Source organism: Bacillus rossius, chromosome 17 (assembly GCF_032445375.1).
Source record: "Bacillus rossius redtenbacheri isolate Brsri chromosome 17, Brsri_v3, whole genome shotgun sequence".
NCBI lineage: Eukaryota > Metazoa > Arthropoda > Insecta > Phasmatodea > Bacillidae > Bacillus > Bacillus rossius.
This window is the reverse complement of record NC_086344.1, coordinates 12,162,112-12,179,837: the sequence shown is the minus strand read 5'-3', so window position 1 is coordinate 12,179,837 and position 17,726 is coordinate 12,162,112. Positions and strand designations below refer to the sequence as shown.

Genomic DNA, 17,726 nt, shown 5'->3' with positions numbered 1-17,726 from the left:
AGAGCGAGTAATTGTCAGAGTGTACGTTCAGTAGTGTGGTGTAAGAGCGTAACGATGGTAGTGCTGGTGAGCGAGAGAGTAATTGTCAGAGTGTACGTTCAGTAGTGTGGTGTAAGAGCGTAACGATGGTAGTGCTGGTGAGCGAGAGAGTAATTGTCAGAGTGTACGTTCACTGGTTTGGTGCAAGAGCGTAGAGCTGGTAGTCTGGTGAGCGAGAGAGTAATTGTCAGAGTGTACGTTCAGTGGTGTGGTGTAAGAGCGTAGAGCTGGTAGTCTGGTGAGCGAGAGAGTAATTGTCAGAGTGTACGTTCAGTGGTGTGGTGTAAAAGCGTAGAGCTGGTAGTCTGGTGAGCGAGAAAGTAATTGTCAGAGTGTACGTTCACTGGTTTGGTGCAAGAGCGTAGAGCTGGTAGTCTGGTGAGCGAGAGAGTAATTGTCAGAGTGTACGTTCAGTGGTGTGGTGTAAGAGCGTAGAGCTGGTAGTCTGGCGAGAGAGAGAGTAATTGTCAGAGTGTACGTTCAGTGGTGTGGTGTAAAAGCGTAGAGCTGGTAGTCTGGTGAGCGAGAGAGTAATTGTCAGAGTGTACGTTAATTAGTGTGGTGCAAGAGCGTAGTGCTGGTAGTCTGGTGAGCGAGAGAGTAATTGTCAGAGTGTACGTTCAGTGGTGTGGTGCAAGAGCGTAGAGCTGTTAGTCTGGCGAGCGAGAGAGAGTAATTGTCAGAGTGTACTTTTAGTGGTGTGGTGCAAGAGCGTAGAGCTGGCAGTCTGGCGAGCGAGAGAGTATTTGTCAGAGTGTACGTTCAGTGGTGTGGTGTAAGAGCGTAGAGCTGGTAGTCTGGCGAGCGGGTGATCGCGAGTGATATCGAGCGGGGTGCTTGTCGCCAGAGCGTGCAGCAGGAGACGGTGCCCGGCAGCGGGGAGCTGCTGTACGAGGCTCGCCAGCTGAAGGAGCTGCACCGCTACGAGTTCTGGGTGACTGCGGTCACCGCGGTGGGCGAGGGCCCCAGCAGCGCCAGAGTGTCGCAGACGCCCACCTCCCGAGGTCAGCACGGCGCAGTTATCATCATCCTTATTTACTGTCAAACACAAGCCACCACCATGATGCGTCTGCAGTTAAAAATATAATTATGTCAAAGAAGTAACATGCTATTCAGCTTCTAGCCGGTTCATTTCCACTCGGAACGTGTGATAGGTGTTCGCCCGGACAGAGCCATGCTTGCAGAGAGGTGCGCAAATTTATAAACGTACTCACGTAAAACTCTGAGGAACGGCACAATTAGTTTTATTACTGTTTCCCTTAATCGAGCATTATTTAAATTGGCGAACACTGGTCGATTCGTCGCGCGTGCCACAGTCGATCCACCGGCGGTGGCGTCTGTTTGCTGAGCCGCACTTTCCGTTCCTTAGCACTGGTTGCGTTCCCTCCCCGTGCGCACTGCCCCACGCGAAGACGTGCCCTAGTGAGGCGTCGATGCAGCACAGAGGCATGTGCGAGCGAAGGAAGCACCGACGGGTGTCATCAAGCTGTTTAAATCGCTGCGTCCGGAAATTACTGAACTTTATTTCGTCAATAAATGCTTGAATACGTGGTAATGATAATGAATAGAATACATTTTCTTCTCGAGATACAAAAACAGCGCATTAGCTATGGTAAAAAAAATGGCAATTTAAAAATATATACCCAAAACATTAAGGCGCATATGGGTGTAGTTCTGCCATAACACGTTGCCAATCTGCAAGTTTGTTGAAATTGCAACTCGCTATTTTCATGAACGGACTTAGAAGTGGTATAATAGTGCTGCAAATGAATGTTGTTGTGTACACAGTGCCAGTGAAGATAGCCTCCTTTCCCACTGCACTGCAGTGTGTGTTGCTGATATGCCTGTTTTTTTCCAGAGACGTAAAAGACTGTACAATCCAGATAAAACGACACAATTAATACTGATTCGCTCGCAAACAACTCGATTGGCGGCAAGCGTGCATGGTAGCGTACAACTTACTGCCATGATGGTTGGAACAACAACTGTTGGTTCGTTGCCGGACTCTGCAGGGCCGCCCACCTCGGCAGGCAGCCGACTTGAAAAACTTGGCGCTGCTAGCAAGTTCAAAATTCAAACGTTTCTAACACTATACACTAAATTAACACAATATTTGCAAGTCCAAGCAATGCGGATAAGTGAAACTGCCCACTCACCGTCTCTCATCAGTGGTTCGAGAACGGTGCAGTGCAGTGGCGTAGCCAGGAATTTGTGTATGGGGGAGGGTGTGTTAAGAAAAGCATGCCCTTCCCCCCCCCCCCCCTGTATTGGGAAAATTTTGGACTTTAAGGTGTGAAAATAGTTGCTATTTTATAGCAGTTTTCGGTACTTAAATTTAAATATCGTTGTGGTAAAAATTTTATTATAATTTTTAATATGAAATTTGTTTGAGTGATGAATAAGAAATTAATTAAAGATTTGGTGCTAAAGGGGGGGGGGGGGGTGTTTGAACCCCTAAACTCCCCTCCCCCCGGTTACGCCCCTGGTGCAGTGGTACTGTAGATGAGTGTGAAGCCAGTAAGCATGTTCCCTCTCCTGCTGCCGTAGGCAAGGGCGTGTCGTCTTTACAAGTCCAAACAATGCCGACAAGTGAAACTGTCCACTCACTGTCTCTCATCGGTGGTTTGAGAATGGTGCAGTGGTACTGTAGACGAGTGTGAAGCCAGTAAGCAAGGGCGTGTCGTCGCTGTGTGCAGTGCCGGCGAGGATAGCCTCGTTCCCGCGGCGGCTGTGGGTGGGGGCGGGGCGCGGGGCGACGCTGCCCTGCCGCGCGGTGGGGCTGCCGACGCCGGGCCGGGCCTGGCGCGGGCCGGGCGGCGCGGGAGTCCCGGCGCCCCACCAGGCCGTGCCGGGGGGCGACCTCGCGCTGGGCCCGCTCCGCCCGGCGGACGCCGGCAACTACAGCTGCTCCGTGGAGAACGTGTTCGGGCGGGACGAGGTGTCTCACGCGGTGGCGGTGGTGGTTCCCCCCGGGCCCCCCGCGCTCAGCGTGGTCGCCGGCTCGCACGACGGCCTGTCCGTCACGTGGCGGGACTCGGGCAGCGGCGGGGGACCCATCACGGGTCAGTCCACACGCCACTGTAGCGCTGTAGTAGTGGTCACCGTTTCCTGTATACTTCTATATGTACAGTAGGATCCCGCCGTCCATTCCGTTTATATGACCGTTTTTTGAGAAACTGTGAAAAATTTGAGCGGTGAAAGTCGAAAATTTGGGTAAAATCGGCTGAAAAACATGTCTGCTACACTTTGTTGGGCGCTGTGTGTTCACGTTTATCTTGGCGAGAGCTGTGCCGTTAAAAATTGGCCGGAATTCTCTGTTGCGACCCATTCCGTTTACAAGTCCGTTTTTTCCCGGAAACAGCGAGGGGTCGCGTCAGCGGGGGATTCTACTGTATTTATTAAAATACTCAGATGAAAGTAACATAATATTTAAACTACCGACTTTTATCATTAAATTTGAGCAAAAAAAATTTTTAAAAATAGAATTTGGTTTCAGGAAGTGAATTTTTTCTGATATGGTGTTAGCCAGAGTTGGAAGTTTTAATTATTCCTGTTCATTGACACTTTTTTTTTCTTTCTTTTTAAGTGTTGATTATAAAAAGTGAGCTGGTTAGCCTGAATGAGCTGTGATTTTACTATCCACGTGGTGTCTCGCAAAAGGCGCAAAAAGATACGACCTTTAGGAGTGCAGTCCACTCTGAACAACTAGGGTACTGATTAATTGTTCGTGAATTGATTCGTGACATGGGCTGAGACTCTGCCATTGACCACTGCTCTGGCAAATAAGCATAGAAAGTTTACACTTATGGAGAGAGATGATACAGTGTCAGATTTATATCTTGTGTGGGCTATCACAATTTTTGTTTTCTATGGTTTCCTTGACTCAATTCTGATAAAGTAAGGAGACACTGGCTAATTCATTTGCTGATATTTCTTCATTGTGTCATTAAGTTTTGTGTTACCATTTATAATTACTTCATTGTTTACAAATCATTAACAGCAGGAAAAGAAAAATTTTTTTACACTAATATGTGGCAACCACCTACATCACAATGCAGCTGTCTTATGTTTCGCTAAGTTCTTAACTCACTGGACTACCTATATATAATTAGTACTATTAAAAAAATGGCCCTTCATTTCATAAACTTTTTGGGATAGTAAATTTTGACATGATAAGTGGTCTACTTAACAACATGCAATATCCAACTTGTTTGTTTGATATTGTATACATAATATTGTTACCTCTTAAAGAGAACTCTCTGTGATCAACAACCATGCACACAATTTATTTCTGATTTTACATGTCAAACCCGATAGGTATGGATTTGATATCTCGTCTGCTTTTAATGTGATTTTACTCAACGGGGTTAGTATATAATTCAGTATAATTCAGTAGCAAAGGATCTCGAAAGTAGAGTCCATTGCCATCCAGAAGTCCACCAAAAAGCAGAATCCAGCTGTTGACATCTGTTCCAGTGCAGAGCGGAACTTACGTACTCTTTACCATTTGGATATGGCTGAAACTTTTTGTTTTTGAGGTGGTTAAACTTATTGAATATTCTTGACAGGTTTTGCTGTAAAATATGTGTTTGAAACACTACGCAACTCTATGAGAGCTAAAGGATAATAAACAACATCTGCATTCGCTGCCAAGACAGCCTATGGTGTAAAAATCTGTTTCATTTCTGTAAGGTTCATACTTCATATGATTTAGTGTGGTTTTTACACTGTACGAAATGTTTCAAAAGGTGGCATGCGATTTTTGAACTTTTTTTTTAAATTTTGAGGTGGTTAAACTTATTGATAGAGACCCGTGAATTTCGCGGATTCATTTCGTGTTATGCTAAAATTCAAATAATTATACCTTAGTGCTGCTTCTGTCATTGGTTCTCTGTTAGTCCGGAGGACTGAGGGCCAATTAGAGACCCTCACTCATAGAAGTGTCGAATCACAGGCCACCCAGTCGAGACGACTCACAAGTCAGCAGCCAATGAACAATTGGCATTTGCCAGAGTGTGTAGAGGATATTGGAGTCTATCCTGGAGGTCATTGAATCCGCGAAATTCACGGGTCTCTACTTCTTGAATATTCTTGACAGGTTTTGCTGTAAAATATATAGGTATTTGAAACGCTACGCAACTCGTATGACGGGTGAACAGGACGCCGTGCTGGAAGGGTGACGTTGTTCCAGGATACACGCTGAGGTACCGACGGGAGTCGGAGGACTGGCAGACGCAGGTCGTGGACCCCGACTACTCCTTGTTCCCGGTGCGGGGGCTCAAGTGCGGCTGCAGCTACCAGCTGTCGCTGACGGCCGCCAACGCGGTGGGCCTGGGGAGGCCCAGCGCCGTCGTGATGGCGTCCACCAAGGGCAGCCGTGAGAACCCGCTCCTCATTCTGTCTGGCTTGAATCGCTGTCGTGATCCCGTGTTCCACGCTCTCCTACGACTGCTGCTGTGAAATGCTGGGATCATTTACAGTACACTCCAGATTATCCGCGAAATTAAGTGGCAGGGCCACCACGGATAGTAAAAATCGCGAATAATCCGCAAAAGAGCCGAAAATGCGAAACAAAAAAAGGAAACATTAATTTAAACTTAATAATCCAAAGATTTATGTACAATAAAAGTTACGATTAACAGTAAAGATTATTAAATGATGCTAAAATTTTATTATTTTACCGAATATTTAACATACAATACATTTCAGTGATGCAAACATAAAAACGCTCGGTAATTACTTCCTAGCAAGGATACAGTACTGTAGGGACTTCATTAGACACTAAAAAAGCACAACTCTTTAAATTTACAACCTTATGAAGAAGAACTCAGTCTCTTGTTTTTGTTTCTTGCTTTGGAAACATCTTTTCTTAATTCTTGATTGAATTTCCGCAACATAAGTTTTTCAGCCAACTGCGTGCGCATCGTCGTCTTGTTCCTCTAAATAGTGAAGCAGTCTGACGATGTGTTGCAAAGCCGCTTCGTGAGTCATTTGCGCCTTCGCACTGGGCTCGCCTGTATACTGCACACAATACTCTCGTCAGTAGAGTTCAAATTTGCTCACTTGTAATAAAATACAGATTTACATATGTGCTGTATTTTTTTGTAGCTGGCGCGGATAATAGGGAGTTTACTGTATCTCTTGCTAAACACTGGGCGATTCCTTCGACAATATTCGTGGTCTTTTTTGTTTTTCCTCTCCCTAGAGATCTAACTGTGTTGATTTGACATAGCTTAATAAAAAATAATACAGGTACTGTGCTACTATATAATAGTAAATAAATATTTAAAAAAAATTTTATTTCCTTCTTTACTACTGTGTACAAATTTCATAACATCAGAGTGACATATAAATGAATGACGATAAAACACGCTAAAGTGACCATTGGGCTCAAGAGATGTATAGAGAGAGATATATATGTATATAGTTTTATAGATTAAGAAAATAAAATAAAATAAGATAGATTTATAAAAAGATATAAATAAAGGATTATGGATATAGAGAGTTATGTAGCTATAGTATTAATTTAGAGATAGACAGGTATATAGTTAGAGATGGGGAAATTGAGAAATATGGAGTGATGAATATAAGAGATTTGGAGATAAAGAGAGAGATGTTTTTTTAAATTACAAACGAATTGCAACACATGTTGGGTATTAGCTAGTTATAAATATGTTCCAGGTTAATGTCACTATCATAAAGTTTCATTTGGCACACCAATGCGTTTCACATGGACCTTAATGTTTACGATGGTGACTATACATGGGTTTATTTTACTGCACGTGGGTTCGCCATCTTTGCGTCACATTTCCATTCATCGACATCTGTTTCATTTTCACGGAATTACTCCTACTGAATGCCGTATACCAAGTGCTAAGATGTTTATGTATCTGAAAGAGGGATCTCAATAGTGGTGCACCGATATGACTTTACCGATTACCGATTCGATTACCGATTATGAGAGCAATAATCGGTAGATACCGATTCAGTTACCGATTATAATGAACAAATTTTTTTAAGTGTAATAATGCACACAAATTTTTTTATTCCCATGTGAATTTAATAACAAAGTTAGGTAAAATCGAGAATACAGTTATAATAGCAGTATAAAAATATATAAAATACACTATTAAGTCATTGCAAAGTGTAAATTAAATTAACTTCTATTTATATTTGTTATTGTAAACAACTTGAACTACAGTCTAATAATTGTAATTTACAGTGGGTAAGTTTTTGTTGCGGAAAACTAGCATTATTATCGACTATCACATAAGGTTGCATCGAGAAATTACCGTTTAACAATGTAAACATGTTGCTATATTTTGTTCACTTGAGTTTATAGAAAAATGTTTCCACACTTCCCTTTTTTTTCTCCCTAGTCGCCATCTCACTATAATTATATAAAAATGACTCAAAACCAATTGTAGCACATGTGATTTTATTAATGTTGACTGAATGTATAAAATTATAAATACTTTTTCATTTTTCACGTCACATACAAATAACACAACAACGGATAATGTTACCAAAGACGACGAAGACAAAGAAGACGACCATAACGAGTTTGTAAAACGCAGTGATAAACTGTGAAAGGTATCGGGACCACGATTTTGAACCGCTACTATCGACTCGAAAAGATCGATTCTCATAGAATACACTGCAACTGCTTGTATTTTGATTGCGTGCCATCTATTTTACGTCTCTGGCTATAGGTAATGTACAAGGCCACTAAACAAAAGACAGAACAAAAGACGAAACGTAAATAAACGTGTAGGAAAAATTCATTTTTTATTGTTCGAGGCAAAGAGATTTATTAAACTTAACGAAATATCTCTAATCTTGATATGACGGAGTTAGATGAATTTTGTAATATATACAAATTTTACCGTATTTCGTCCTAAAATGTGTGACAAAATATTACACGGTAAAAACCTACTTAATTTATTTATTTTATTTTTATTTTATTTATAGTTACGTTCCGTCGACCATGAATGAGCCAGTGCTCAATGGTGTAGAGTCTTACACAGGGACGTAGATAATCGGCAAAGTAATCGTTAAGATAATCGCCGATTACGATTAATCGGTAAGTACCCATAATCGCCGATTACGATTCATCGGTATCCGCATCGGTGCACCACTAGATCTCAACAACCCTAACTGCCCAGGAGCCCATACACACAATCTCTCTGCGGGCTTTTAGGAAGCTTTGTCCGATAGGAAGCACTATTTGAAGAATGGTACTGGCCAAATGTTTCGTACTGAAACTGTTACCAGATAACAGAAAGTCAAAAATGATAGCCGGACGTCCGATGACGCCGGTACCAGAACAACCACTGAGTCTTTCCTGTTGGCCACCAGGATCACTTGAGTTAATGGCAGCGGTATTTATTTACTTGGGCGGTATTTCCGAAAAAAAATGTTAAAAATCCGAAAATACCTTTATTTTATGCTCTTCAACTTCCTCTTTTCATTAAAAGCGGCGGAGATTAGAAATTCCAAATACTTTAGGAGATATCGAATTTTTAAATTTCTTCATATGTAGTTGAGCGGTATTTGCGAAAAAAAATGTTAAAAATCCGAAAATACCTTTATTATATGCTCTTCAACTTCCTCTTTTCATTAAAAGCGGCGGAGATTAGAAATTCCAAATACTTTAGGAGATATCGAATTTTTAAATTTCAGCACAAAACCAGCGCATTCCTGTGGCGTGCGTGCACAATTGTTTCTTGTTTACGTACGAGTATCTGTTTTTTTTATTTTTTTTTATTGGATAATGATGTCACGTGATTGTTCGTGATAGGCCAGAATTCAAATGAACTAATACGTGATTATTTAGTTCAATTATTGTTTAAAACGGTGTTTAATTACCGCCTCCAACTTAGGTGAGTTTTTAACGTTTCTAATTTTAAAGTCTTATTTGTTATTTTGATATTGTTGCGCAAGTAATAAGAAAAAAATTACGTGAGTTGTTACTGTACATCCTTTGTTACGGGTTTGTTATGTAAGGTCAGTTACATTATAAATAATTTAAAACTAAAGAATAATTAAAATTAATTCACATTATTTTTAATATCACCTTAGTTTGAAAGTATTTATAATGTAACTGACCTGACCTAATCGACCATTTTAGTTTACTGTTCACCCTCTGTCCGGGTTTGTTTGGTCAGGTCAGTTTACATTATAAATATTTTAAAACTAAACAGCCATTAAAATTAATTCACAAAATAATTTTTAATGTCGGCTTAGTTTGAAAGTATTAATAATGTAACTGACCTGACCTAATCAACCATTTTATTAATTACGCATTCACGATTCACGTATTCACGAACACGGAAAAATAACAAAAATGGCGCCGCTCGAATGGTTCCACAGGTCTTGTATTGCAAAAATAAAAAATTCGATATCTCCTAAAGTATTTGGAATTTCTTATCTCCGCCGCTTTTAATGAAAAGAGGAAGTTGAAGAGCATATGATAAAGGTATTTTCGGATTTTTAACATTTTTTTTTGCAAATACCGCTCAACTACATATGATGAAATTTAAAAATTCGATATCTCCTAAAGTATTTGGAATTTCTTACCTCCGCCACTTTTAATGAAAAGAGGAAGTTGAAGAGCATAAAATAAAGGTATTTTCGGATTTTTAACATTTTTTTTCGGAAATACCGCCCAAGTAAATAAATACCATGGCAGCAAAATGGCGACATATTTGAATTTTGATGCGTCCAACACTTGGATTAGTTAATATAATAAATAGGGACCCCAGAAAATGGTGAACCGCGAAATACACGAAATACCGCGAAATTGGGCACTATTTCACCGTTTTCACGAAATCTGCTATTTTTTTCACAAAACACGAAACTTTGCGCAAAATCCACGTAATTTCCGTTACCAAGAATGTTTACATTGGTCGGATACAGTAAATAATCTTACTATCGATTGTATTGATATCGCGTAACGAAATCGATTGTAGTTCCAACATGGCGGCAAACGTGTATATTTACGTTGCCGCTATGTAGCAGCGTTACGAACACAATTTTCGTGTAGTTGGTATCAGTTCTCAAAAATTCTAGCGCACAGAAGCAAACACAATATTTACGCTTACATAATAGTTTCATTCTGGCCGAACACAATATTTTTTCGTGTGCGTGACACTACGGCATATATGTTTTTACGGTGCAGCTTGCAGTAGTGTTTTTTTATGACGTCTCGGTTACTCGGTATTAATTTCCAAGCATCTAGTTAGTAGTGCTTATTTTTGTGTTAAGATGCCGAAAATAGTTACGGTTTTCGATCGAGAACGAGAGATGAAGCAGGAAGGATTTTATATATTTGATGTTAAGGATAAGATAATAATGTGTAAGTTTTGCAACGTTCGTGTGGACTGGATGCGTCGAGACACATGCCTAAAACACGTTTCTAACGCAACTCATAAAAAAAAAATTATGTGCGGCATCAACGTCGACTACCGGTACTGCAAAACAGACGTATATAGGAGCTGCTTTTCAAACTTCTAAAAACATAGTTGTAAACAAACAACAATTTATAATTGATTTTGTTGAAATGATGGTGGCGGCAAACATACCTTTGGAAAAAGCAGATGACCCAAACATGAGGACCTGGTTAAATAAATATGTTCAAGGTACTGTGGTTCAGTATTTTTATTGCATTTTTTAATTTTTTTTTTATTATTTTGTTAGAAACAGATGGAATAGAACAGGCTAGGGGAACACAGGGTTGCTGTAAAGGAGACAAGACCAAGAAGAAAACTAGAAACATTAAAAACTTTTTAGTGTTTGCCAACTGAGTGCATTTTATGTTTAGTATTAAAATTTAAAAAAATTTGAAGCAAAACAATCCTCGTTTGCCAATTTCAATTTAATGTATCTCACCAAATTTTTACACCGATTTTTAGCACCGCTTGCTTATTTTTACACCTATTTTTTGCACTGCTTTTGTAATTTTTTTACACCGAAATGAGCCAGTTTTATTTACCATTTTCTGGGGTTCCTAATAATAAATCTAGGGTAAGCACCATTTACAAATCCAACAATGGCACTGGCCAGGAAAGTCGTTCAGAGCTGGAACCACGCGTGTCTTTGCGGGGCTTCGAAGCTTGGTCCGGTAGGAAGATAGGTAGCACTATTTGAACAGTGGTACTGTCCAGGAAGTCGTTCGGAGCTGGAACCAAGCGTGTCTTTGCGGGGCTTCGAAGCTTGGTCCGGTAGGAAGATAGGTAGCACTATTTGAACAGTGGTACTGTCCAGGAAGTCGTTCGGAGCTGGAACCAAGCGTGTCTTTGCGAGATAGGAAGCACTTGTTGAACGATGGCACGGACCAGGCAGTGCGTGAGGCACGGTCCCGGTGTGCTCGCAGCGCCGGCGACGCCCGCCCAGGAGGACGTGCTGGAGGTGAACGCCACGGCGGCCGTGCTGGACCTGGAGGCGTGGCCGGACGGCGGCTGCCCGCTGCTGCGCTGGGAGGCGGAGCACCGCGCCTGGGCCGGGGGCGGCTGGGCGAGTCTCCCGCCTCCGCCCGCCCCCCGAGGGGACCCCGGGCGGGCCGTGGTGCTGGCGGGCCTCGCCCCCGGCACCTGGTACGCGCTGCGCGTCGCCGTGCACAACGACGCGGGCTCCTGCCGCCACCAGTTCGTGTTCACCACGCGCACCCGTGCCGGCGGTGAGTTAGGCCCTCGCTCCTCCCTCCTCCCTCCCGATCCGCGGTCCGTCTGGTTCTGGTCGCCAGCAACTCATGTGACACGTACAAGCCCTGGCTTCTAACGCGTTGTCGCCTCTGGACTGGGGCACAGTCTTCTCGTCGTCACAGGAAAACTGTGATATTTGAGCGGTGACAGTAACATTATGTATATGGCTGTGAAATGAAGATAAAACGTGTAATGCAAGGCCCGTAAGTGCTTTCAATTAATCTGAAAACACACTTTTTAGCCATTTTAACACTTTTTAAAAATACAGTTTAAAAACTTTATCCGAAATCGAAAGCACTTTTTGGCCCTCAGCGTATTCGTAAATGCTTTTCGTAAGCAGACCACACTCGGATATCTTGAATAGTTTTGAAATCTCATTGTTTTTCCTGAAACTCTGCACACCGTGTGTGTGTCCGGGTAGGCGGAGCCCTTAAGGGGGTGCCTCTCATTTCATGTCATGATTTTATATTTATATTGATCACTGATACTGGCTTAGACTTTTTCATTTGTTTAACTTTTACGAAATGAAATATATATATACAGCTCATACTTTTTTGCATAATTAGCTGCCAAAGTTACATTTTTAACGTTTTTGGGTTGTACAAATAAGGAGAACTTAATTTATTTCAGAACTGAAACTTTTTAGTTTTAACTGCAATGTGAAAGTTAAACAATTGAAAAAGTCTAAACGAGTATCAGTGATTAATAAAAATATAAAATCATGACCTGAAATGGGAGGCATCCCCTTCAACAAGGTAGTAAGTTCCTGCGTTGCTGTGCCAGCGAACCTAGAGGCAGAAATTTTCCCTGTGCCCAGCTCGCCGGTGTGGTAACCAGTGTTCTCGCTGACCTGGCGGCGATGTGAACGTTGTGTGGGGCGACTGTTTGCCAGAGGTGCTGGCGTCTCACACCATCCCCGCCGTGACGGAGCCGGAGAGCGCCGCCGACACGCCCCTGGGCCTCGTCGTGCCGGCAGTGGCTGGGGCCGTCTGCGCCGTCGCGCTGTGCGTGTGCGCCTGCCTGCTCGTCCACAGGAGGTCAGTTCCGCTGGTACAGACACACGGACCATAGAGTCGCACCTGTGTTTCCCTACCATGTGCGTCTCTGCCTGGGGACGGGAGCAGGTAGCAGTTCACGAAACGTCCCGCTCGTTTCTGTTTAAGGAAAACTTTTGTTTGTTTGTTTCGTCTTTTTCGTTTTGTCGTGTTTTTTGTCTCGTTTCGACAGTTTTGCTGAATTTTTTTTTTTTTTTGTATTCAATATTTTTGTGCTGTCATCATTTGTGGGGTTTTATTTTTTCCGATTCTCTTCTGTTTTTTTTTTTTTTTTTTTTTTTTTTTTTGAAAACTGTTGTGTTTGTTTCGTCTTTCATTTTGTCATGTTTTTGTCTCGTTTCGACTGTTGTGCTGAATTATTTTGGGTTCGGTATTTTTGTGCTGTCATCATTTGTAGGGGGTTTTTTCATTCTGTTAGTCTATTTTTCTTTGTTTTTCTTTGTTTGTTGACCATATTCCTGTTGCGGAGTATTGTGTGGTGTTTATATCCTGACAACAGAAATATTTTGCTTAATTTGTGTTTTTGTCATTTGTGTTTTTTTTTTTTTTGTATTTTTGTTCTACAGACATACTTGTGCTTAGCAATGGCGTATGTCCAAAAGCTTACATCAAGAAGATACATAGACCATTGAGATGGGTACCAAAACATTTTTTTTTGAAGTGAAAACATCTTGGCCGCATTGAGCGATTTTTGGTAGGAGCAAAACTTAAGGGTTCACGTCACCGACATGCTAGTGACGTGTTGCGTCAGACTGGCGAATCGCAGCTGCCTGTGTACATGTACACGCATATGTACACTAATACCATATTTAATCGCATAATGTCCGTACATTTCTTTTTAAATACTTGAAATTGAATTTTTTAAAAACTGCATAAAGTCCGCACCAGACAAAGCAACCTTGGCCACCCCTGAAAGGCACAGTAACGGGATGGAAAATTACAGACGCTGTCAACAATGCTTTGACCTTGAGTTGTTCATTTCTCCGAAGCGGTCGCTGAGAGGGTTTTGTAGCGTGGTGAAACCGTCCGGACTCAGAAATTCGCACTCCACTGCGCAGCTGCCTTCGACGTCACGCGAGTTGCAAGGGGATGGGCAATATATAGCACAAGCCAGTACACGTCAACTCACACTGCGTCACAAAGTAGGGGAGGTAGCGGAGAAGTGGTGGGGGTACATGCGCACTGTTTTTGTACACACACAGTGTGCAAGGGACAGGGAGGGAGGCTCGCCGGCGCCGGCTAATGCAGACATTAGACATCTGCCCCGTGCCGTCAGTGGTCATCTCAATGAAAGATTAAAAAATATCTTTTCACGCAAAGTGTTTATTTTGTGTAGGCTGGCTGCGGCTTCTGAACGTAGGAGCGCACACGCGAGTGAGAGAAGAAAAAAAAATGAGTGGCGTCATCCACTAATCACCGGCACCCAATTATCTCGACACCGGTCACATTTCTCACGTCCGCTGCGGAGGGTCGCCAGTCACCAGCGCTCTGCTAGTAAACTAATTATGAGAGAACAATTTTTTTTTACTCTACACAAAACGTAAAATTTTGAGGAAAAAATTTTTTTACGGACTTCACCTCATAATGTCCGCACCCCATTTTTTTGGTCAAAAATGTAGCCAAATTACTGGGGACATTGTGCGAGTAAATACGGTACATTGTGTACACTCGACTGTATCATGTGCGTGTTGGACTCTTTTTTGGATGGGTAAAATCTTGTGAGTTCGCGTCACCGACATGCTGTAGTAACAGTGAGTGAAGTTAATTTGACCACGTGAATACATTACCTAGGTCTGACATCACTGGTAAGTCATAGCTAGGTAATGAATTTTTATGTAATTTTGACATACCACTGTCATCTGTTGTGAATAAAAAAATTATGTGAGAATAGATGATATCATGTTGACATTATACTGATATAATACCAAAATCATTTTCTTACGTACATTTGATGCAGAAATGATGTCATATTACACATTTAAAAACAAAGTTTCAAGTTTTCACTTCTGTCGACAGTCCCCTTGACTGCATTTTCATTTTTTGGTTCTCTCCAAACTTTTTGTAGCTCCAGCTAAAGTTATAAATATGCAAACTTATGAAAACGCTGCCACGCTAAAATACAAATCAATCTTTAATTGTAGGTGTAAAAAACTCTAAAACAATTGATAAAACTTAAATTACTGTTCTCCAACAAATGTTATAAAGTTCCGATCAATTGGTAAGAACAAAAAAATTAATGTGTAACTTTTTTTTTCATTAAAGTAATTTATCCTATATAAAAATACACAGTTTCCCATACCAAAAATAAAACTAGAATAAATAATGTGTTTTAAGTGTATGGTACTTTTTTTCCACAGAAAATACTTACCGGCCATTTTTCTTAAAGACAGTCCTGCAATTCTGTACATGCATTCCCCTATACAAAGTTACTTTAGTTAAGCTAAAACTATTGTAAATATAAATGTTTGGAAAAAAAATTAAAATTCAAAGTATATTGTTTCAAGGAAGACAGTACCTTCCAGAACATTAATAGTAGTAATAAAAAAATTTGTCAAATTTTTTTTTGAATCATTGCATTTTCAAGTAAAAACTATTTCAGGGATCTGTGGTGTATTTATAAAACAAAAATTATCACTTATAACGTAAAACATGTGGATGATGTGTGTGGATATCTGCCAGCAGAACAGAAACCTGCTACACTCAAAGTCAACCAGCCAGTGAAACCAAGTCTCTGGCAGAGTTGCAGAACCAAAGGAATTCCAAACAGCTAGGGGAAGGCGGCTGCACTCCTGAGCAGATGTACCTACCGTCGCCGCTACGGAAGAACTTTCACAAAGACGGCAGCAACACAGGTCAGCTCTGGGGTTGAGAAATGTCTGCCCAAAGAATATTTTGCATTAAAAGCAAAAGGTTTTATATCTTAGCAGTTTAATATTCTGCACCAAATTGTATTTCAAGAAAAAAGATCTATTTCATTTTTTATAATTTTTAATATTAAATAACTAAATGTGCACCTGATGGGATTTACCATCCTCATTTTTGTTGACTTTCTAAAAATGTTGATACAGGTGACTTTCATTTATAAACAGAAGCCTGAACTAGAGATTGGTTGTAAAATCACACCCTGCGATAACAGGAACATAGTTATCACTAACAGTGCATGGACTCCCACCTCCGTCGGTGCTATAAGAGGAAAACATCTACAGGTGGCCAGCAAACGAATTTTGGGGAAAATAACACCACTTTTGAGGAAAAAATAACCCTACTTTTTTCAGGTCTCTAGCGATAGCTCTTATGACAAGGCCTCTTTCACTAAACTTTGAATGCTCCCAAAACACCAATAGCTGCACGCCTTATTTTCTTTTACCGTATAGGATATTGTTTTGAAAAAAATTTATCTTCAATAAATAATGAATATTTTTTTTTTTAACCATACAGCAATTTTATTTTGACTTGGGATAGATGACATTAGTAAATACACTAGCAGTGATAATAACGCCAACGAAGGTTAAAGAACCGTAGGTCGTGATATGAGAGAGTGTTTGAAAGCAGGCAGGGTGTTGGTGTCTTGTGCTGGCTGCAGGCCAGGACTACGAGATAGGCCCCTACGAGATGTTCAGCATGCCGGGCAAGCTGCCCAGCTCCCCGGGCGCACAGACCATGGACTACTGCGTGCAGTTCCAGACCTTCAGCCAGCAGGAGTGCGCCGCCGGCTGCCACGGCTCTCGCTCCCGCGCCGGCCGCGCCGCGCGCTCCTCCGACAGCCTGGGTAACCTCCCCGCCCACCTCTGCCGTCGGCTCTTCCGACAGTTTCAGTAACTACGTGTGCATGTGTGCTGAGGCATCACGGTCACATGACAAGGGTTGTAAGGTTACTTTATAACTTCTAAGTAGGTTTGGAGACTAATATAATCGCTAAGCACTTCCTTACTTATACAGTAGAATCTCGTTATAAAGTACATCAATAAAGCCTCAACTTTTATACTTAGTAATGAAAGTACTTTATTCTGATAGTTACCTTTAAAACGTAGTATCTTTGAATTTTTAAAAATAAAGTAGTAGTAGCTTGGAAGCAAATATTTGTAAAACAAGAATTTAAAAAAAAAAAAAAATACTGAACTTAAGTCAATAGCCTAGGCATACATATACAAAATTTATATCTGTTGAACACAAAATTACAAATGGTTTAAACTTTAAACTATTTTGCAGATATGTACCTTTATTGGGATAGAATTCCCTAGTCATCTTCTAGGCGAAGTCGGTAAATATGTATTGTACGGATTAGCGCCAAAAAAAATCGTACAAATATGAAATAACTTTCATTATATGCTATCTTACCTCCTCTTTTCAAAACTGCCTGCGGAGATTAAAAATTCCAATTACTTTTGGAGATATCGCCGTTCATATTTTGCAATACAAGCCCTATGTAATCATTCGAGCCGCGCCATTTTATATTTTGCCGTGTGTGCAAAACGGGACAAAGGTAGATTAGGTCAGGTCAGCTACATTATAAATAATTGAAAACTGAGCGGACATGAAAATTATATAAATTTATTTCAATTGTTGTTTAGTTTTAGAGCATTTTTAATGTAGCTGACCTAACCTAACAAACCCGGAACAAATGATTAACAGTAGGAACGAACGTAATTTTTTTTTTTCGCGCAACAATATAATAAAAAATAACACAACAAAATTTGAAACGTTAAAAACTCACCTAAGTTGGAGGCGGGTACATTTCCTTCGCACTTAATAAGAAATGATGTAGACGTTCACCTACGTCGCGATACCTCCGACGGAACATGAATTCCGCAAGGTACCCGACGTAGTGGTCAACTCGTCGACCATATCGAGGTACATTCTGCCTCACTTCCCGCCAAAGTCTCTCTATTCTTTGGGTGTTCGCCCCTGTGTCGGGATCAACAAAGTTCAT

General features: G+C 41.2%; 1 protein-coding gene across 1 annotated transcript in view; it reads left to right on the top strand.

Annotated features, from left to right (window-relative positions):
* LOC134540938 (cell adhesion molecule Dscam2-like) overlaps positions 1 to 17,726 on the top strand; it is a 147,759-nt gene that overhangs the window by 120,173 nt on the left and 9,860 nt on the right. Inside the window, exons 27-33 of the mRNA XM_063384019.1 lie at positions 887 to 1,043; positions 2,736 to 3,101; positions 5,231 to 5,416; positions 11,414 to 11,716; positions 12,634 to 12,778; positions 15,476 to 15,648; positions 16,380 to 16,565. Of these exons, the coding sequence (XP_063240089.1) occupies positions 887 to 1,043; positions 2,736 to 3,101; positions 5,231 to 5,416; positions 11,414 to 11,716; positions 12,634 to 12,778; positions 15,476 to 15,648; positions 16,380 to 16,565 (1,516 nt within the window). The remainder of the gene's footprint in view (positions 1 to 886; positions 1,044 to 2,735; positions 3,102 to 5,230; positions 5,417 to 11,413; positions 11,717 to 12,633; positions 12,779 to 15,475; positions 15,649 to 16,379; positions 16,566 to 17,726) is intronic.